The 23,037-nt window shown below is 37.6% G+C and overlaps 1 protein-coding gene across 4 annotated transcripts; it reads right to left on the bottom strand.

Annotated features, from left to right (window-relative positions):
* Positions 1-666: 666 nt before the first annotated feature.
* Positions 667-22,096, bottom strand: wls (Wnt ligand secretion mediator). 4 transcript variants are annotated; one of them, XM_016502230.1, is made up of 12 exons: positions 21,768-22,095; positions 19,109-19,384; positions 9,845-9,969; positions 9,471-9,632; positions 8,989-9,125; positions 5,511-5,679; positions 5,201-5,298; positions 5,000-5,063; positions 4,573-4,716; positions 3,920-4,003; positions 3,680-3,833; positions 667-1,241 (listed from the first exon to the last, which is right to left on the bottom strand). In XM_016502230.1, the coding sequence occupies exons 1-12, from the start codon at positions 21,871-21,873 to the stop codon at positions 1,141-1,143; spliced, it is 1,620 nt and encodes a 539-aa protein (XP_016357716.1). In that variant the 5' UTR covers positions 21,874-22,095; the 3' UTR covers positions 667-1,140. The 4 variants fall into 4 exon arrangements, with proteins under 4 accessions (XP_016357716.1, XP_016357715.1, XP_016357717.1 ...); XM_016502229.1 differs by having other exon boundaries at positions 667-1,250; positions 21,768-22,093; XM_016502231.1 differs by lacking the exons at positions 667-1,241; positions 21,768-22,095 and adding exons at positions 3,291-3,604; positions 21,499-21,655.
* Positions 22,097-23,037: the final 941 nt, after the last annotated feature.

Here is a 23,037-nt window from a genome sequence, read left to right as displayed (position 1 = left end):
CACTAGGGCAAGAGGTGATTTTTTTCTGCTTCATATTACTTATATAAAAGCTTTAAGTATACATATCAAATGTAGTTCTGAGACTTATTTCTATACTGCAGCACAACTTTCTGTTCACCAGTGTTTCATTAAGCAAAGTCCCTTTAACCAAACAAATCTAAAATGTTTTTATTATTTAAATAAGCATAAAAAGCATGAAAAAACAAAACCCCAAATTTCCATGTGATACAATCGAAAATCTCAAAAAGATACTTTTTAACAACACAATGATAAAGTACAGCCACTGATGCTTTCAAACAGATGAAAATAAGCACTTTATAAAAAAATACATCTCTACACTGTAACATCATGAACATAGTGTTTGCCATTCAGAACACAAGGACATTAATCTATCTGTATGTCACTTTACATCCACATCTTGTTCTGGGAGACGTTGGTTTGAACTCGGTCATTCACGTTATGGGTTCAATAGGTGTGTTTACTTTTGGTAGGGAGTGTTTAAGAAAGTCATATGAGGAAGAATCAACTGGGAAAAAAGCATACGTAACTACAGTATTTTCTTCCTTGTTTTGTAATTACAAAATCAAAGGGGAAAACAATGATCTCAGCTACAGAATACATTAAACAACAAACAATTGCTGCATAATTAAAAGAAATTTCCTTTAGGGAGTGTTTAAGAAAGTCATATGAGGAAGAATCAACTGGGAAAAAAGCATACGTAACTACAGTATTTTCTTCCTTGTTTTGTAATTACAAAATCAAAGGGGAAAACAATGATCTCAGCTACAGAATACATTAAACAACAAACAATTGCTGCATAATTAAAAGAAATTACCTTGTCCCCCCCCCCCCCAAATGTATTGGTCCTTGCCATCACCAGTGCCTTTGCCTATCCACAGTACGAGATACACTTCATAATTTCTCCCAGCACTCACAAGATGGTGTGCAACTCCATTTTTCTACAGCTCGGCATAAGCAGATGTTTTAGACTGAACCTCAGTGTAATGGAAAGCCAATAAGTGAAAAAGGGGATTAATATTTGCGAGGCTGTGTTTGAAATGACAGGGACCACACAGGACACGCAAAAGCGCATTGTTTGAACTTTTGAGACTCTTGTTGGACCCTGAATACAGGTGATGGTTACTCTTGAGCTTCTTTGCCGGTCATTTTGTAGATCTCTGTAGGTCCGTCCACGTGTGTGATGGTGGTGGTCAACTGTATTTCTTCACCACTATTTCCAGCTTGATCCGCTATATGGAAAAAGAGAACAGAGGAATATGTATCAGTGACTGATCAATACTTTCACTAACATCATGACAGGGTAGCAACAACAGGAAATATAAGTTTCCAGGTGATAACGTCTTCATAAAGAATTCAGCATAAACAAAAAAATACCCCAAAATTTGTTGCAGCACAAGCCTGAACAAACATGGAAAACCATGTGTGATGCACTATAATTTTTCAATACTAAATTAAGATCCACTAAGTTTGTATCAGGTCAAGAAAAAATAACCATAATGTATATATGCAATAACAACAAACACCATTTGGGAACAGGAAACCATACAGAAAGTTTTAAGCATGACATCAATATACTGATGGTTTTCATTAGGCCAGCCCAAGTAGGAAGCCTGGCCAAGATTAGAGACACCCACTGCTGCCTGTAGGGCCCATTTCACCACAGGAGAGAAGGGGGAAAAAGGCACTAAAAGTAGGAAAGCACCTTGTCACAACCATTTCTAACCTATTCCATTATCACTGGCTATTAAAAAAAGTTTCAAAGTTTGGGATCAGTAAGATTTTTAATGTTTTTAAAGTCTCTAATGCCCATCAAGGTCGCATTAATTTGATCAAAAATACACTGAAAACAACAATAATATAAATAATATAATATAATAAATGTTTTAATTATTATTTTTATTTTAAGGTATTTTAAAATGCTGTGCAGCCATTACTCCAGTATTCAGAGTCACATAATCCTTCAGAAAACCTTCTAATATGCTGATTTGGAATAACAGAAATCTTTGTGTAACATTATACATGTTGATACAATTATACAATTTTTGATCAATCGAATGCATCCTTGTTAAATAAAAAATATTATTATCTATAAATAAAAAAGTAAATATTATTGAATATTACTGTAAAGTCAAACAGATTTTCGGCTCATGCATTTACTCAAATTATAATAACAGGAGAATTTAGGAAGGATATGACCACTGACAATTTAAATGATTTACTACTAATTTGTCTATATGTTGTCAACAAAATTTTAGACAGAGCTGAGACTGACACTTGTCACCTCTTGGCATCATGCACAAAAAAAAAAAAGCAACACTGAAGTAATGTTTGAAGATCTCCAGAATGTCTATTCTAACCTAACAATAAACGCCATTCAGGGACAGAAAACCATAAAGAAAGTTTCAAGCATGACATCAAGACATTGATGGTTTTCATTAAACCAGCCCAAGTAGGGAGCCTGACTTAGATTAGAGACAACGACTGCCGCCAAAGAGGCCCATTTCCCCAAAAGGGGGGGGGGGGGACTACCCTTCTTAAAAGAACCTAAACATGAGGAGACTGTGTAACATGGTGCTAAGTGAATGTCCTTACAGTGATGCAGGTACTGATTTCCTTGTGCTGCAGACATGAAACAGCATCGTCTGACTCTTTTGAGACATCTTTTTAAAAACACATTCCAAGATCGATTTAGACAACCTGTGTATTTCGATACAGCACAATAAAAAAAAAAAACATTCATTTCTCATGATTCATGGGAAAAACTGAGCAGTTCTGGGTGTGTCTCAAAATGTAGTCTCAGTTTGTCTGTAAAACAAATAATCCTAATGCTAACAATACAATGCTCTATAGGCGCAACATTTATGCAACATTCTGTGCCAAACCTCAAATTTGGCCTTCATTTATTTATAAGCTATTGATTAGAAGACAGTTATCAATCAAATAACCGTTTAGTGATTCACTACTTACATGAGGAACACAACCCTTGATATCCCCATAGTGCACAGCAGATTAAAAAACGTTTGTTTTAACAGTCATCAACAGGCCCTTGTATATGAACTCAAATTCTTGTACAGTGTAAATATTTGTATGCAATTTACAGCTGTCTGGCAGACAAAAAATAAAGACCTTTAATTTGCTGTATTTTAAATGGCCACCTCTGAAAAACAAATATAATATAATATAATATATAATATAATATAATATATCATTAAGGTAAAAAAATGCAAATGATACTAATAATGTCTATTACAACAACAAATCATATTGTAAATAGATGTATTTTATCATTTGGCTCTTTCACAGCAAAAGAATATATTTTACACAGTAAACGAATCACTAGCTATTGAAGTCAGGGGGTCACCTCTGGCTACAGAGTCTGAACTAAATGTTGATGCTACTGTAGATTAGGCAAGTTTAGTACAAGTCAAATATTAATTTGACAAAATATAATAAATGAAGGATTGTGATCAGTGTCCATAATGTCCATTCCATGATGATTGGTGAGGTGCTTGTAGCTGGACCATCCTTGATGTTGGTTGACAAAGGTTTTTAATGCATATAATACCTATTATATGCAGCATGTCTGCATAGAAGCTTTGCCATTAGAGTTGCAGGTGTCATACAAATTATTTACAATTTTACGGTCCAAGTGTCTCACCGCTTGATTGCTCGTCCCCATAACGCTTGTGAGACGGTGCATAGAGAAACATGAGGGCAAATACATAGAGGTTCCACATGCCATAGATTCCGGTGAAGAAGGCGCTGTTCACCTGAACCGTGTAGCCACCCCAGTGCCAGTGACCCTCATTCACCTGTTAACACACAACGAAAACCACATGAATGAATCAATCTACGATGACATATGTAGAAACTGATTTAGCTGACAACTAATCTATACCTGGCTAATGATGAAGAAGATGACAGTCATTGCAGCACATGCTAGTGTGACCAACATCAGGAACTTGAAGCGGAAGATGAGGCCCTACATGAGAGAAAAAAAAAATATTCAAGAAACAAGTGCTTCATGGTTTCGACAAAAATATTATGCAGCACAACTGTTTTCAACACTGATAATACCAAATGTTTTTTGAGCACTGTAAGGCTGTAAGAAGCTCAGGTACTTTGATCTCCTGAGATACAGACAATTCAAACACAATTTGAATGAGTCAAATATAAAAGTAAACTTAAATAGAATAATCAAGTGTCAGAATAATAATAAATAAAAATGGACAAACAACCAATTTGCATTTCAACCTAAATTCGAGGTTATAGTAACATGGAGTCCAAACTACTTGGCACACAGAAAAGACTGAACACGCAAGAACCACAAACCAACAAATCTTACCAACCATAAACATTTGAATGGTAGTGCATTTAAATATATCTAGTTGCAACATTTAGGACATTATAATTCGTAAGAAATCAGCATTAGTATACGGTCATAAACTTACTTTTTAGCAAATTTCTAAACTTGTTTGTACAAACTTCTTTTGGGTTTTCCGAAAGCTCATTAGTCATACAAATGCTAACATTATCTAGGTTACACATTACCTCATAGTGCAGTCGACGAGCCTTTGTCATAGCAGGTAAAGACGACCTTTTCCCACTGATGTTTCTGAACACTTGGAACACCATGAAGCACAGGAACAGGAAGTAGAGACATGCGCAGATTCCTGCTACAATGATGAAGGCCATCTGCACCAATCTCAGTTAAAGTGATAACTTAACACAAAGCATATGACTACACTATACCACAGAAGTATAGAAATCAGCAACAGTATGGTTGAGATATTTTCGTGTGGATCATTATTTACTTTAAAAGCCTTTAGTACATGTTTGGTCCGAACATATGTGGCACATAATGAAGATGCATTATTATAATACATGAATGAACAGAGCAGGGATTTGACCATCAGTTGCCATCCTGAAGGCCTTTAATTAACATCTGTACCAACATCTCACACAGTCAAAAGGATACAGCAAGCTCTGTCCCAACATCTGATGCCCAGATACTGTAGAAGGGGTTCTTCAGCTGTACTCCTCTATGAAGAAAACAAATGCAATGCATTTTTTAGAAGAGAAGAACACAGCAGTATTAAGGACTAAAGAACTCGAGTTAGATGGAAACCAAAGTGAGTTACTTCATGCCAAGAATTAGGATAGTTCAGCATTGGCTCACCTTTCACACATATCAAAAATGAATAGGCAGAAGGAGCCAAAGACAATGGGTCCAACCTGCTTCCAGTACACAGAAAAATGGTTTCTCTCAGTCTGGTCCTTGAGGGGGGGGAAAAAAAAAACACACACAACAAAAATGCATTATAGTAATAAACTATATTAAATTTTGAGTATGGCAATCAATTCAGTAGCTCTTTTTACTATAAGTTAGTTTAGTCTAACATAAAACTGCAAAGTAGTTCTGCACCAAATAGTTTCCAAACACTCCCTTAGTATTACATTGTTTGGAAAAACAGGAAAGTGGCTCTTACCATGAGATGTTCTCCACAGAAGATGATCCAGAAAGAAAGCAGCATTGCGTAGAAGATGCCCTGACGGATGTCACCAAACAGCAGCATCCAGGTCCAGTTGAAACCCACTGAGAACCATTCAACTGGGATATTGATGAATGTCATGGAGATTCCCAGAGCAAAGATAATCCTAAAAGAACACAAAGCGCACGAGATATGATCATTATTAATATACCAGTAAAGATCACTTTTTTAGCAAACGTATGATAGAACCAAGACAAAGTCAAACAAATTTGGCTCCATGTTGGCTTTAATTTTTTTCTAGTGTTCAAAAGCAAGCATGCTGGGACAAGCTAATTTGGTGAGACTGAGAAGGGGTGTAGAATGTGACTTCAAACACATGAATCACATTCCAGCCTGCCCAATCAGGGCAGAAAGAGACCATATTGTGTTGGAATGCCGGGAATGTTCCATGAGTTCAACTCTGCTGAGGGTACGAAGGTGCATTTGCTTACTGGCAAAGTGAACAAAGCAGCTTTTCAGCTACCAAAAAGTAAAATTGCAATATGAAATGACAAGACAGTCCAACAAGAAGGAAAAGAAAAAAATATTTTAAAACATTAGTTTAGAACAGAAGTTCTTAGAAATGTACTCATTGTATTCATATTGGCTTCATGTGGTTTTATAGCATTTTCAAGAAAAGGTTGAAGTAATAATAGATTTTACCATTTTTAAGTTTTTAGATGCATTTTTCAGGTACGTTTTAATGTTTGGGGTCAATGAGATTTTTTTGTTTTTGAAAGAAAGAAATTGATACTCCTTTCAGCAAGGATACATTAAACTGAACTTGTTATTTAAAGAATCCTGAAACAAAGTACCAAGGTTTTCACAAAAATATTAAGCAGCACATAAGAAATATTGAAGACTGGAGTAATGGCTGCTAAAATAAAATTCAGCTTCGTCTGATATTTCACCATTATAATTTTAATTAATACATGCAATGTATTTAAGTCATTCATTGCATGTATGAAGTGCATTTATGTATTTTTGAAAGAGCTCTTAAACACACAAGGGCACAAAAAGTTAGCTGTGAATAGCAAAAATGCAAGATAACGCACATCCATGACGTCAACTAAAATAAGCTGCTCCCTGGAGACATGTGTAACTCACACACTCACAGCGTCTCTGCCAGTTCCACTGGCATGAAGCAGCATTCTGGCATCATTCCAATAAGAAAGCCGGTTGGAGCCCATGTCACACATTTCTTAGCTCCCTCAGAAATGTAAAAAACGATTCCAGTTCCCATCTTGACACTCTATTAAAAAAGCATGCTATGGAAAAGCTTTTACAACATGAAAAAATAATTATCCTTCCTGCAAGATGCGCAAAGTACAACTGCTTGAGAGCTTCCTGTCTGCTGGGACCTCTAGTGCACAGGTAGTGTGTGTGAGAGATGGATGGTTGGTGCAAGCGCTTAATTTGCAAGGAAGAAACTAAATGAAACCAAATGAAATTATTAAAAAGGTTTCTTCAGGAAATATTAACAGAAAGAAATCCTTTTCATCAGGAAATATAAATTATATTTATTCATTAATATCAGATCTTAGCCATCTGACTGAAATAGTGTCATATCAAACACTGTTCACAATAGTGCTGGGCGGTATACCGGTTCATACCGAATACCGGTGTTTATTTTTGTTATGATATGAATTTTTAAAATACCGCAATACTGGTGTATGTTGTTAAACACCCGACATGCATGAAAAAAAAAATACCGTCATGTACCGTGAAACCGGTATAACTTTGAAAAATACCGTGATATAAATTTTTGGTCATACCCGCCCAGCACTAGTTCACAATGCAATATATTTTGTATAGAGAAACTGATTGTTAGATACATTCCTGTAGCTCAAACCGTTGAGCATGGCGCTAGCAGCAACAAGATCATGGGTTTGCTTCTTAGGGAATGCATGAACAAATGAACTGATAAAATGCATAGCTTAAATGCAATTAAGGTTGCTTTGCATACAAGAGTCTATGATATGCTTGAATGTAAAAAAATAAGATAATAAAAACGTTTCACCATTTTAATTCCTTCATTAAATTTTAAGTGTTTTCAAAGTCGATTTCAGTGTTTTTCTAAGGCAAGCATCACTATTACAGTTATTAATTTCTCAGAATTTAACTTTTCTAAGTCATTTTTTTCTGCATGCTGAAGACATAATTGATATCTAAAATGGTTCAGACATGCACTGTCCCATAAACTATCCCATAGATATAAACTGAAGGAGGGTCCAGCAATATTTCTAGACCAGAATATTGCAGAGACTTGGGTAGGAAGACATATTTGACTTGGACCAGTAAGCAAGCACCTAGCACCTAGCTATCAACCCAGAACACCCAAGCAACCACACAGTAGTACCGTAAAAACAACTCATAACCCTCTTTCTTTTAAAGGGGTCATATGATGCTGCTAAAAAGAACATTATTCTGTGTATTTGGTGTAATGAAATGTGTTTATAAAGCATGTCAACATATTCTGTTACACCAAATACACAAAATAATGATCTCTAAAAAAGCATCATATGACCCCTTTAAGCTTTTTCTTTCAACCAATTAGCAACACACTGGCAACCCCCTTGGCCTTACAAAAAAAAGTAATTAAAATAATGTTTCCTATGGTCAAAAAAAACATATGGTAAAAGGATTTAAATTATCCTGCCTTTCTTCATTCTATTGACCAGTAAACCAATCAAACAAAAAAAAAAACTGTTACCTTTTGGGCTACATTCACACTGTCAGTTGGAATGACAACGGCATTTACATTGTGATTCTCAAAATGTCCTATTCACACAACATCTTACGATAGAGGCTCATATACTCCCTGTGTATAAACATGCAATTGAAGTCAAGTCCGTATTATATTTGCGCCCACTATCTGTAATCATAGCAACAGCGAATAAAGTAAATGTCAAATATGGCGACGTCCAAAACTGCAAAGTCTTATCATATTTGACACAACAAAAGTTCAATTGAGGCTAAATTTATTCTGGAAAATCTTAAGATTTTAGTGAGAATCTTAAGGCAGATTTATACCTCAGTAAAGAGTGGAGCATTTGCGATGCATGCATACCACAAAACTGATAGGACAGGATCTAAAATTTCAGATGACACACTGCTCATATCTGCTTTTCTGTAAGTTACAGAAACCATAAACCGAAAAATTAAAACCCATGCTAGAAGTGACAAGTAGTTGTCCAGTATGGTTCCGTTCACACAGCAGGGCTTTGCTTAAAATACAGATATGAGTCCTGAAAGTTCACTGATGTGAGTTCAGTTATAGAATAGGGTTGTCAATCCCATAAGTAACCAAACAGTCTGAACGTAACCCTATTAAGGACTCAAATACAGTAATGACAATCGTATTCTGCTGTTGTGTGACTGTGGCCTTGATCTAGCAGACCAGTTTAAAGAAGTGACAGAAACATAAGAATCTTACTTTTCCAGGAGAACAGGTGGCCTGGTCATCTGGGTGATTCTCCTCCAGTACCAGATCATGATAATGAGGACGCTGGGAGTGAGGAACGTCTTCATGGCAAACCAAACCTTGGTGAAGCCACCATTTTGATGAATGCTCTGGAAAGTTACATTGAGAGGGACATTACAGTGACATCACAAGAAACACATTAAGAGCACTTAATTAATGGGTATGGTTGTTTGCCGAGAGCCAAATAAGAGTAAGCCAAACAGAAGGGAAGATTAAGAAGTGATGCAATCCAGATATTTTCAGTCCACTGACATTTGTATAACCATTGCCCTGTCCAGAAGTGTGTGCCAATTATAACAAGCCGAGACTGGGCCAAAATCCTCCCATGCAAACAAAGCTCAAACAAAACTGCTTGCATAACTCTGAGTAAACATGCATCCTATGACTGTATTTAATCAGTCACAGCACACATTCTATATTGTCTGAAGACTCACCACTAGACGAATGTCTTTGATTTCTCCAATCCCGATGTTGACTTTTTTGCGTTCATTAACAGGAAGTCGGATGTTGAGAAGATAGTACTTATGGGCCACACTGCCAACCTCCATAAAGGGCAACAGGTCACAATCATAGTAGCGCCCCTCGTTCTCATAAGTCTGACAAAAAAAAAAGAGATTCTGGTGAGGTTTTGAACATTTTAAAAGAAAACTAAGATGAATACTGAGCTTTTCAAGGTACAACACACTTGGTCCCTATATAGCATTTACAGAGATTGAAGTCTCTGCCCTACCTTGAAAAATGGCCTTAACACTATCAGTAAGGGGTGTTTTTGGATTTGTTACGATTCAGAAATAACTTGCGAGCTTACCTTTGTGGCAGTGAAATTGCAGCTCAATTTGCGATGCTCTATTGAATGGGCCATCTCAGTCCACTCACTCAGAGTGCTATCTCTGTAGGCCAGACCAACATCCATGGTGACCAAAGATCCATCTTCTACACGCCAACAAAGAACACACATAATTCAGTCTGATATATCAGAAAGATAATGCACTATAACCAGTAACAGTTGCTGCATTTTAATAACTGCTATTTTCTTCTTAACTGCTTAACTTCTTTAAAACCTTTGTAAATAACCTTATTTGCCAACTGACTACCGATTCTGATCTCCAGTCTTTTTTTTTTAAACAAGCAATTGGGTCGATTCCGATTGCCTTTTTATTTTTTCTTTAAGCTTGAGACAAGAATGAATGAAAAAGTACATAAAATGTTTTTGCTCTATTACAGGCTGAACTTGCCTTAAAAAAAATAGCTGTAGCCATTTGGCACGGATCACGATCCAAACAAAGATGCCAGCTACATGAGAACCATGAGAAGCTATTTTTTATAGAGCTCACAAGTTCATTGCAAGTTCATTCCTGTTTACAGACTTTGTTATATTTCTACACAAATTACATTTTGGGAAATGACTGCAATGCATTTTGTTTGTGAATGTAAAAAGTTGGGAAGAAACTGCATGTGTATCAGTATATTAGATCTGTGAAACAGCACATCTTGTAAATGACGTTATCATAAGGCTACAGAAGTCTTATAATACAATGCACGAGTCCTACTGACCACTTTTTACGGTTTTACTTTTTAACCACCATTACTTTTTTTCTGGCATTTGGATTTTGACAACACTCAAATTCACCCTTTGTGTTTCACAGGGAAAATAAAGTCACATAAGCATGCAAAATAACATGAGGGTGAGTAAATGACCATTGCAGGTCATTTTTGAGTGAATTCTTATCTCTTCAAAACCTTGACATCTGGAAAAATAAATGAGCACCTGCTGACTGAAGAACAATATTGGACTTTTATGGACAAGGCCAAATGCAGACATGTGAAATGACAGATTTATGACATCCCATAGCATTCTCATGAATAACTTGTCATCACAGTGTGGCTAAAAGTAGCTCAAGGTAACCTGGGAGTCATTTTATAAATGGACACCCTATTTGAGTCAATCATAACCTCTCACACACCTGTTTCAATACATCAGCAGGTATATATTATATATACACATACACTGTATATAATCAAATTCACAGACTCACCAAAAAAAAAACAGGTTCAACTTTGCATGAGGGATTGTCAAAGTATTACAGAGTCATGTGGTGTGAAACTCCTGAGTTTTGGGAAAGCAGGAGGTATCTGGGAAAGGGGCTGGTGGTTTGGATCGCTTTGCACAGCCTTGTGAGTTCCACTTCACTTCTCTAAAGAGATCCTTGTTGTGTTATGAAACAAGCTGGAGAGCACTAAAAAGAATTCCTGCACAAGGAAGGCTGAGCTTTATGGGGGGAGGGGCAGGAGGAACAGAGAGGGAGAGAGCGGCAGACATTATTAGCCCAATCCTCTCTCCTCCAGTGTGTCTGCAGTGGCCCCCACCTACGAGCGGCTGTGCCAAAGAGCTTTGAATGTCAGCTTAGCACACACAAACATTCCGCCCGGGCGCAGCGCGCATCACCCCGGCGACTAAGCCATTTCAACAGCTGTGTTATTGCTGGAGACCAGCCAAACTGTGCTGCTTGGGCCAGAGAGACGAGAAAGAGAGAACCAACGGCACTCCACTGAATATGAGGCAGAGGGGCTGGTGATCCTGGTGATGGTCATGTGATTAGAATAGCCTGAACTTTCGAGAAGCTGAGTTCACGCCATATCGTAATTACCGTAATTTCGAGATGACAGCACGTGACGTTCTACTCGGAGCTGTTCACGTCCTCAGACTCGGAATTACGCTTTTCTATGGCAACAATATCAATGACTAAACAGAGCCTGCGGTGGTCAGGTGGTACAGCAGTCATGTTTTACAAGTCTTAGCTCTCAGAAAACTCCCCGTTCACAAGTTGTAATTACGAGCTCTACGAGGATGTGAACGCTTTTTATTACGAGATTGGAATCTCATAATTACGGGAATTCCGAAATGGTGTGAACGCACCTTAACTGCAGCCTGGAGATCCAAATGGGGGAGGGAACTCCAAAATGGGGTGGGAGCTCCAAAATAGGGCGTGGCATCCTCCCATTGACAGACAAGCACGTCGCATCAAATGCGCAATTTTTTCTCCCAATCCAGTTCAGTGGAAACTCCGTCCCACAGCTGATTCTAAAGATTTTATTGGTTGTCAATCACAGTGTTGATTTCCTACACTATGCTACAATAAATGCTAACCCCTAAGCCTACCCCCCACCTGACCCTAACCTTAGCCAGTGAAATTGACTGCACGGCGGGACTGGCGCTGAATAGCATGGTAAAGAAAGTTCAGGAGATAAGCAGTTAATAAGATTATGCGATATGAGATCCCCGAGCCGGGCCGTTCCGTAACTCCCCAACCGGTCCTCACCTTTTCCTTTCTCTTTGGAGTGTTACAAGCTGTTTGTGAATACATAAGATCCCTTAAGTTGCAAAGACTAAAGTCTCAACCCAAAGAGATATTTAAAAGTTAAGACTCGTCCACGCCCCCACATATCTATGTCACTGTGTGGGAAGATTTGCATAACACCACACAAATGTTCACACAAAGAAAGAAGGCGTAACTTTGATTCTCACTATAGTATTTTTGCCGCTGCCGCCATGTCGTGGAGACGCTGTGTGTTTCGTTGTGAAAGCGAAACTTTGTTTGGTCTTCCAAAAGAGGACAACTAGAAATCAGTGGTTAAGTTGTATTTACAACACTGTTCCAGAACAGTTCAAACCAAATATTCGTGTGTGTGCAGCGCATTTTACGGAGGACTGTTTCCTGAACCTGGGAGAGTAGCCTACAATGCCGGCTGTTCTGACTGCACTCATGACTGGCCATTGCGTTCCAGAAATCAACATTGCTCAACGCAGCAAACGCGTGTTATAGCCTAAATAGTTAATGTTAATCGTTTTGGTCCCACTTTATATTAGGTGGCCTTAAAGGTGCAGTAGGAGATCTTGGAAAATGCTAACTTTATCCTGATAGCAGTGAAAGCGAAAGTCCCACCCTCCCTGCAATCGCCGTCCAAAGCCACGCCCCCTGAATGCATATACGCTCACAGACCAGAATACCAGAGACAACATTACTACAATAGGCTACATCAGCCGTTCTCAATTCCAGCCCATGTTCCGAAGTGAAGTAAACTTAAATGGATTTCCCCTGCTCAGGGAGTAGGGAGTAATGAACACTGTGTAGGGGTCATATCGATCGGAACACAGTTCATGCACGTAGCTCTCATCTAACGAGTTGGTTATCTGAATCGGGTGTGTTAACTAAACGAGACATGCAAAATATGCAGAGCAGGGGAGGGCGCGAGTTCTGGAATTGGGAACCGCTGGGCTACATCATGTGTCATTCCCCGGTGAGAAAACTTTAAAAGTACTACAATACCAGGAAGGAAGATCGGGTTGTTGATGTTTGTCTGCCATTCTCACTCTGTCTGCACAGCATGCCTGAACGCGCTGATGACGTATACTGTCTGCGCGAACCGGGTGTGCAGAGGTATGCAAATTTATATGTTGACAGGCAGGTAGGAAAGCCAATTAAAACGCTCGGACTGAGCGTTTTGATTGGACGAACATTTCATGGTCCTATGCCTTCCACAGAATATATAAATACAAATAAATACATTTAGACCACGTAACTTAATGATTGCTATCGGCATGTGAAGAGACTTTCAACCAGCATAACAAAAAATGTTTCTGAAGACAATCACCTATTGCACCTTTAACGACTATGTACTTACATTTAAATTAATAATTTAATACATTGCACTTATTGCGTACATACATGTTTTTACATTGTACTTATATTTTTAAAAATACCTGCATGTAAATACATCTGTAACTAATTTCTGTAATTACATTTATAATTACACTGTTGAACCATCCCTTACACCTAAATGTAATTTCTAAATGATTCGTAAACGACTCGTGCGAAGCAGTTCAAAGAATCAGTCTTTCTAAACCCCTCCTTTTTGTGAGCCCTCACTGCTGTGATTGGTCAGATGGCGCAGTCCTTTGTGATTGGTCAAGAGCCGTAGAGAGGTTGGCTCTGGATTGGTCTATCGCGTACAGCGCGTGTCAGAAACGAAACGCCCATTGCCATGACGGAATGACAGCCCTGGAGACTTGTCAATACATAGAAAAGATGGTATCAATTGTACCTTACCAATTCAAGCCGGAGTCTGATGATGAAACGGTTAAACTGGCTGATTGACAAGAGACTGATTCAAGCACGACTGGAGCAGGACGTTTCTCAGTGGTAAGTGTCAAGTGTTAACAAGTTTGTGGTGATTATAAGATGTGATCAAACAAATTTACTCTCACAGCGTAGGAAACAGCATCTTCTCGACATGTTAACCACATGGAAATTTTACTGTGTTTGTGGGCGGGCAAGTTGGTGACGTAGAACGTGGGCAGACATTATGCGAATGTGTTACTTCGTGATGTAGAGCCGTAACAGAATAAGATTCGAATTCCTGACGACTCTTTTTTTTTGATAGACAGTAACTTTATTTATCGTGCACGGTCAGCTTCACAACTTTGCAGATAGTTTATGTTCACATACAGCTACATGATGCACTGCATGAAAGGTAATATTCAAAAAGGCATAATGGGGCAATTTAAACCTACCCACACCACCAAACCGGTCCCTAACCTTATCCATATCCCACCTCAATAACAGCAAAACTGTTTTGCAATACAATATGAACACAATAAGTGCATTGTACTTATTTTTTTGATGTAAGTACATAGTAGTTAAGGCCACTTAATAAAAAGTGGGACCATCGTTTTTATTTTATATTAGTTCTTGTTGCTTTTGTGCAATAGATGAATAACAATTTATTTTTTTTAGATATTTTATGTTTAGATATACCTATTTTGCAGGAGTCCCGTGAATCATTTTATTCTCCCACATCCAGCACACACACATGAGTGTCTACCTGCCGGCACCGGCACTCGCTCATCTTGTCCCGTAGATATTTTATGTTTAGATATTTCTATTTTGCGGGAGTCCCGTGAATCATTTTATTCTCCCGCATCCCACACACACAAGTGTCTACTCGCTCGCACCAGCACTCGCCCATCTTGTCCCGCGCCGCACTCTGTTGCGTCAGGTCTCGCGGGAGCAGGTCTCTAATCCACTGGCATTGGCCTCGACAGTGCATGTGCTACATCCTTTTTACAATCTAGATTATAAAACACTGCATTCTGTCAGCAATGTAACGTGGCAGTACCGTATAGAGACCTCGGCTTGTAACTTTACTCTAATTACTATTTTGAAAATTATAATGTTTTAAATTAGCACAGCGGAGCTTCTGGCCAAACTGGAAACGCATCGTGATTTTGGGCTCGGTGCTACAGGTCCGAGGCTATTAGCCCCGCCCGGCCCGTTTAAAGCACTGGCCCGACAGTGGAAAAGCGGCTAATTCTGATGATGTCACCCAACAGTGCCGGCACCAAGATGGTTGGCCAAAGTCTGCAGAATCTGTAGAGTAATGTAGTATAAAGTAGGCCTACTGACTGATTTGGATATTTATTTAATGTATTAAAACTAATGTGGTTGCCTTAACCAGAACAAGCAAGGTAACATCTTTTTTTTTTTTACTTATACAGTATATACTACTAGAGAGGAAAAATGGCGTAATCTAAAGAATTTAGACAAGGTTATGATGGGTTTATACCACAATATAGATTACGGTTGAAAAGTTTTAATTAATTAAGTCTCTTATGCTAACCAAGGCTGCATTTATTCGACCAGAAAAACAGTAAAAAATAGTAATATTGCAAAATATTGATTGCAAAATAACTTTGGTAATAATTCCAATCACTGTATCACTGGGCAAAATTACAATTAGGTATATAATTTTTCTTTTATATGATTTCACTTAATTTGATTAAAAACATTTAACTTAAATCAGAGACTGTAAATATGCATTAGTTTAGTGCTCTTAGTTACAATGCCCCTATTAAAAATCTGTGTTTAAATACCTTTAAGCAATGTGTCAAAATTACTATTTTACATTTTGAGTGGTAAAAGAACCAGAAAAGAGAGATTTGGTAACATAAAATTTGTTTATAAATTTGCTTTGCATTCACCAATCTGCAGTGTTGGGGCAAGTTACTTTTAAAAGTAATGCATTACAATATTGCATTACTCCCTAAAAAGTAACTAATTTTAGTTCATTTTTATGGAAAGTAATTCATTACTTTACATTTTGTGTTACTTTTTTCTCATCTGTGCTGGGCTTGCTTGTTTTTTTTTTGTTTTTTTTTACATAAGTTCTATTTTGGGCAAATATAAAAGCACTTTCACACCAAAAGTTAAATGAATAAGCCTCAGGCTGAAGGAAATGTAAACTCGCATCTGAGTAGAGGGTGCAGCTCAAACAAACCTTTCAGCTGTGCTGCCATTCTGGATTGCATAAATAAAAATATGCAGGAGAAGAAAGTTCAACACTCTTCAGTAATTTAAAAAAAGAAACACAAATGTTACGTTTATCTAGGGATGTAACATGTATCTATTTGTAACCGATTCAAATCGGTTAAGATGCTAAACAAATCACGATTCAATTAGGGGTAGGAGTTTATATGAATGTATGTCTGAGGGGAACTTACTGTCTTTAGAAAAGTTTAGATGGTATTTTTTCTTTTCATCTTGCCTCTGTATAATGCATATTAAAGTTCATAAGTGCAGCGCTGCTTTGTTTACAGCGGAAACCAAGGAAACGCTTTAAGCGCCACCTGCTGGCAGAGAGTGAATCTGCGTCTCATTCAGCTGCTGTATCATGCAGATATTTTTTATGTATAGTTTCACAAAACTGAAGTCAAACCATTCTGTTTTTGCTTCAAATTTCGAAATTATACAATCTAATTTAGATTAAAAACTGCTCATGTTGCATGTATGCAGCATCTTTGTTTGGATCATGATTAAAATGCAGTGATTGCCTCTAATTTTAAATGGGACGAGCACAGACAAAGCCTTATTTTGTTTATATGAAGAGATTTATTTTATTTGTGTTACTTATTTATTTGGGTCTTGTTTTAAAATTTCAGTTTAGTTTTGTTATTTACATTTACATTATATTTAAATTTTGTCATTTAGCAGACGCTTTTATCCAAACCGACTTACAAATGAGGACAATAGAAGCAATCAAAACCAACAAAAGAGCAATAATATGGAAGTGCTATATTAGTATATTATTATAGTGTTATATTTCAATTTCACAAAGAAACTTGCAGCATTTTGTTTTGCATTTTGCAATAAAAGGACACATTTAATTTATAATTTGTCTTAAATCTCATTTTGTTAAAAAAAATCGTGAATCGAATCGTGAAATCAAAATCGTGAATGGAATCGAATCGTGAGTTGAGCGAATAGTTACATTCCTATGTTTATCTAAAGTAATTTTCGCTTATTAGTATGGTTGAATTGGATCATCTAAGGTCAGCAGCAAATACACTATATCAGTGTTAACATATGTAATTATTTCAGGTTTGCATCATATTCTGAGTTTTCATTTTCATTGTATTCATTCGTTCTGAGAAATACTGAATCTGTTTTTTGAGATGAGTAAATGCATGTTCACATTTAGTCTAGAACTACAGTAGCCATCATGTTTACACAGCACAGACAACACCTCTGCACTTAGTGCAGATTTCTCTCAACATGGGGACAGGAGAGATGTCAGTCAATAAATGGGGAAAGAAATTAACTGGTGTTGCTTGAAAAATCAATCAGATATTTTATAGTAATGTGTTACTTTACTAGTTGAAAAAAGTAATCTGATATAACTCATGTTACTTGTAATGCGTTACCCCCAACACTGCCACGGTGCCAACTGTAATTAAGAAGTAACATGAACACACCTCTCTCTCACTGTGCAATATGTTACTTTTTCATTGTGAAATGCTGAGTGCCAAATGAATTCCTGCTAGGACCTTATTAGTAAGACTGCTGACACTCTGTGAGGTCTTGCTCGGAGAACAGGATACACAGAAAAACAGCTGGCAGAAGATCACACAAGACTTACGGTAAACACATAACATCTGGTTGAGGATGATCTTCTTGGAGAGCATGATCCAGATTGTGCTACAAAACCCTGAACTGTACAAAAATGGTTTATTCAAGTGCTGAATGCATAATTAATAATGCAAAGATCTGCAGTAAAGGTAAAAGTAAAAAAAAAAATAATAATTTTTTTTTTTCCTACTTTATGCACAAGCACGTGCTTCAGGGTGGGGTATATAACAACAAGACCATGGTAGCTTCCACACTAGCACTAGTTAATGTGTTAAGGAACCAAAAAACTCCTCCTCCATTTCTCAAGACTTGAATAGCCAGCAAAGGTGCTCCTGCTGCTAGAAGGAGCAGACGTTCCGATCACTTTCCCAGACTGCTCTAGCTCGACAATGGCTCTTCATTAGTGGCCAGTGTTATCCACTTAATCCTGTCTTTGAAAGGGCAGACTTGGAGCCGTTCCAGATCCCCACACTCCCACAGCCAGATGATTTTAAATGGCAGCAGTACTATGCAGGTCCACACGGCCGGAACCCGTCAGGTTCAAACAAAGACACATTAACTTGACAAATCAAGAAAAACTGTGAAAAGGAACCCGATTTAAATACAAAATGGTGAAGGAATGTAACAGTCTAATGGGATAAAACATTACTGGAGATATTTCTTTAATCTTCAAAATTTGATTTGTGTATCTTATTTCTGAAATGGCAATCAAACCAGATGGGAGGACTACATTCCTATTTATTATCCTCCAATTGTCTGTGTTAAAGCCTTGAGCAGTCCCCCCCTCCTACCTGCGTGCTGACTTAATCCTCATTGAGGTCACTCAGGCTCCAACCACAACAGTGAGAAAACAGGCCATCTATCATTGTTAGTCCTCTCACAGCATGTGAGAAATCCAATCTACTTTTGAGTGAATAGAATGGGAAATTCCTCTGGGTGTTCATGTGTCCCCTCCTACACTTTCGACACAATAGCAATGTTCGTATAAGCTTATAAACCATATAGTGATGTCATGTTTATGGTTTTTTGGGGGACACAGGAGGTGCACATTACAACCTCAAACACACTAAAACAAACACATACAATAACACTTTTTTTTTTTTACTCACCAATCTGGTTTTGCATTTTGAAGGCAATGTCAAACTGGAGGATAACCAACATAAACTGGAACCAGGCACTCATCTCTCTGTTGGGCAGTGGAATGTGGACTGCAAACACAATGTTGTTGGCCTCGATTCTCTTGGCCATGGCCTCATCAAAGTCTCTGATCTTGCTGCACTGGTCGGGGCCCCATGGCATGAACCACTTGGAGCCCTTATGGTGGGTTTTCACAGTGTCCACACACTTGGTGGCCAGGTAGTGGACGGCAGTGGTGGGGCTCGGAGCTACAGAAATATATTTGAATATCGGTTTAAGAATAGCTTGGGAATAAAGAATAATGATGTATTGATTCACATATTTTACACATAACTACATAGACAGGACATAAGCAAAATCTCTCATATTTATTTTACAGGAATACAAGAAATAGATTTTTTTAATCACAGAGCATAGAATTTTACTTTTTTTTATTATTATTATTTTTATACATCTTTTATAAAGTTATATAAATTCTTACATAAATTTCAAACACCTGGTTTTAAAAATTGAAATGTATACTTAAAAAACTAAAAATGCAGTGAAAAGATCAGTAAAATATACTTTCCAGCAAGAATGCATTAAATTGATTACAGTGACAGTAGACTTTTAGATATTTAAATAATTGTCATTCTTTGTAAATTGTATTCATTTAAATAATCTATTAAAAAAAAAGAGTTTTCAGCTATGATAAGCATATTAGAATGATTTCTGAAGGATCATGTAACACTGAAGGCTGGAATAATGGCTGCTGAAAATTCAGTTTTGCCATCACCGAAGGAAATTACATTTTAACATACTTTAAAAACAGAAAACAATTATTTTAAATTGTAATAATATTTCACAACATTACTGTTTTACTGTATTTTGATTAAATAAATGCAGCCTTGATGAGCATAAGAGACTTCTTTTTTTGTTTTTTGTTGTTTAAGAGAAAAAAAACCGTACTGACCCCAACATTTTGAATGGCATATGTAAATGACTCGCAAAGTGACTGTCTGACATATCCTTACTAAGAGGGGGTCATTAGCATGAGAAAGTATGAACAGGCTTCCTCCACCATTCAGAAGGCTGGTCCTGGTAGTTTGTTAAGTATGAGTCAATAGAGCCCTTCCTGGGTCATCAAGGACATCTAAAGCGTGCAAATGACCAGGAAGCGCGAGATAATGTGAACCAGCCTATAGCTTGAGGACATTAAACACAAGAGTGTTTATCAGTATTTCATTCAATATAATTGAGTAACAGCACCATTAAAAATGTTATAAAAAGCTTTTAATTGCTCTGCTCACATTTGCGTGGTACAAACCTGTTCCTTTGAAATATACTAACCAAGTAAACAAAATTAGCTGTACTAAACCCTCTGAGTTAAATTATTCATTGACCCACAATCCTAGGAACCAACCCTCTTCAAAATACCACCACAAAATAATAGTCGCTTTTTTCGGCCCAGTGACCTCATGCCTTGTTTAAGATGTCCAATAACAGGGGAAGCAGCGTGCCTTTCTACTCAATTACCCTGGCTGCCACCAGCCACCGAACAAACATAAAGAAATCCTGCTTCATTAAATCAATCACAGGCAAGAATAGCCAAAGCAAGCTAATTTATCACCATTCATCCCACAGTCTGCAGGAGACCAAGAAATGATTCCCTTCCTATCGAAATCAGAAGGAAGCCTGAGGTTGCAAAGAGGAAAATTGGACGAGGACAAAACAGTCTTTCCAGGTGGTGCCAAATGAATCAAGCTACTTGGAAATAAATACTCAAGCCTTAAGATAGAAGGGAATATTTCATTGCTTCTGTAACAAAAGGGCACAAAACGACACTGGTGAGGTCGATGCAAACTGAGGAACGCCTGTGGGCACAGAGGAGGGGTTGTCTGTTCAGATGAAGGAAGATCAAAGAAAAGTTCTAGAGATGCACCTCGTTTAACCCTTTATTGGCTGATGAGAAGTAGAAAGACTGAATTTAACAACAGAATACAAGACTGGTACAAGTTAATTGACTAAAATTAGCAAATAAAGTTTGTAATATACAACATACTTCGTTGCTAACTTCACCTTTTGTTTGTCTATAACACTTCTTAATGTACTACGGTTTCCCTGAATTGTATTGGTGTCTGCTCTGCAATGGAAACATCAAGAACTATCTTGAACATTAATTAAAAGTTGTTTAAAATAAGCTAGTAAATATGGAAGACACTAAACAATATTATAATAAAAGATCAAGTGGGTTTAAACAAGCCTTTCTCCGTTTAGTTTCTCAGCATTTTTCAGGGGACCGGGGACAAACAAGAGACATCAAGGCGCAGAAGTAACGAGTAAAAATCAATGTCGCGTCTGTCTGATCTGCTCTCACACTTACAGGCGGAACGCTGAAAGCAGCAGCACAAAGACTGCACCAGTCAGTCGACGAGGTGAAAATAAGCGCCCATCTTTGACACTACTGTAACAAAGCCAGTCCGCAACTTTTCACTCCGTCCTAGAACGCAAAGAAGACTCTTTTTTTCCTTTTTTCTTTTGCTAAAAACCACCTAATGTTGCAACCAGAACGAATGGCAAAATACTGTGTAGTAAAAGCCAACAAAGCCTGAACTATCAAATCTAGGCGGATTTGTAAAAGTAGCTACTCACCAATCAGTCCTCCGACCATAAAGGAGAACGCCTGGAATAAAAGGAGAATTACTCCCACAATCACCAACTTTTTGGTGCTCATATTCTCAATAATTGCTCCAGCCATTTTCAAAGTGTCTCTGTTGTTTGGATTGAATGCAAAGAAACAAAAGTCACGGCATCCAGGTGGACCAGTGCGCTGTCCGAGATTGAGAGCGCGACACAGGCTGTGTCTCAAACCCTGAAGAACTGCCTGTTTGTTGCGCTCTTCCTAAGGAACTATAGGGAAAAGGGAATGACCACGTGACCCAGCCTGCATCAGGAACGCAGACGAGAAGAATGCACGTGACGTCACACCGGACTCTTGCCATATGCACAAAACTTCAAGCTTTTTATTTGGCACTTTTAATACAAAACATATTTGTCATTTTATTCTCATCTGTGATATTCTCAACAAATCATGAAATAATAATAATAATAACAATAATAATAATACATTACTAATACCAATACATTATTATTATTATTATTATTATTATTATTATTATCATTTTATTTTTAAGAACGATTTTTCACGTTTAAAAACTGCAACGCTGCAACAGAAAATTTCCTTTTTTCCATACCTTTTAAATTCACTGGCAAGCTTTTAGCTATGTGGCTAAAATTACGCTATTCTATACATTTTTCAGATTGTGCTGGAGGCAACAGAGAGTCTGAGAGTCTCCCCAGCTGGCATGCAAAATGTGACAATAGGACAAACCTGCTTCATTTTAGCCTTGTGTTGCTGTTCCAACTGTAGGTATTACCTTACTAACTCTGAGGTACAAAGCAATGATAAATACAACACTACAATATAGAATTATATGGTTTTTATGTAACTGTTAGTTTCAAGCCACTCTTTATAAATTGTTACTGTTTCAGTTTTTCAGAGTGCTTCCTTATGTATCACCATGTGTAAACGTTTGAAATCAGACGAAAACATCCAAAAACCTTCTCCGATCTAAGCATGAAGGTTAAAACCAGTTAAACTCTGCGAATTTAGGCGAAAATACCAAAAAACGCCCCGAGCTTAAGTGGTTAATCACAGTTTTCCAGAATATTACTGAAGACGAAGCATTGCTTTCTTTTTCTAGCCCCGTCTATTACCAGTTCTGAGTTTTTGGTCAGCAGCTGTTGAGTTAAGCAATGTATAATTTTCCCTGGTAGGAGCAGGCTGCTGCACGAACACATTTTCACATCTGGAAAAAGAAAAGAGCTGTAGATCTGAAGAGAATGACACAGGATGGCCTTA

This window comes from Sinocyclocheilus anshuiensis, unplaced genomic scaffold (assembly GCF_001515605.1).
Source record: "Sinocyclocheilus anshuiensis isolate Anshui unplaced genomic scaffold, SAMN03320099.WGS_v1.1 scaffold718, whole genome shotgun sequence".
In the NCBI taxonomy this organism is placed as follows: domain Eukaryota; kingdom Metazoa; phylum Chordata; class Actinopteri; order Cypriniformes; family Cyprinidae; genus Sinocyclocheilus; species Sinocyclocheilus anshuiensis.
This window is presented reverse-complemented; position numbering and strand designations above follow the sequence as displayed.

Excerpts from the sequence above, each read along its gene's own strand:
- wls (XM_016502228.1), bottom strand. The coding sequence starts at position 21,873 with ATGGCTGGAGCAATTATTGAGAATATGAGCACCAAAAAGTTGGTGATT. Across the intron at positions 5,064-5,200 it reads ATTTTTGATATGTGTGAAAG|AGGAGTACAGCTGAAGAACC; the intron begins GTGAGCCAATGC and ends TTTTCTTCATAG. Across the intron at positions 4,717-4,999 it reads ATGTTGGGACAGAGCTTGCT|ATGGCCTTCATCATTGTAGC; the intron begins GTATCCTTTTGA and ends AGATTGGTGCAG.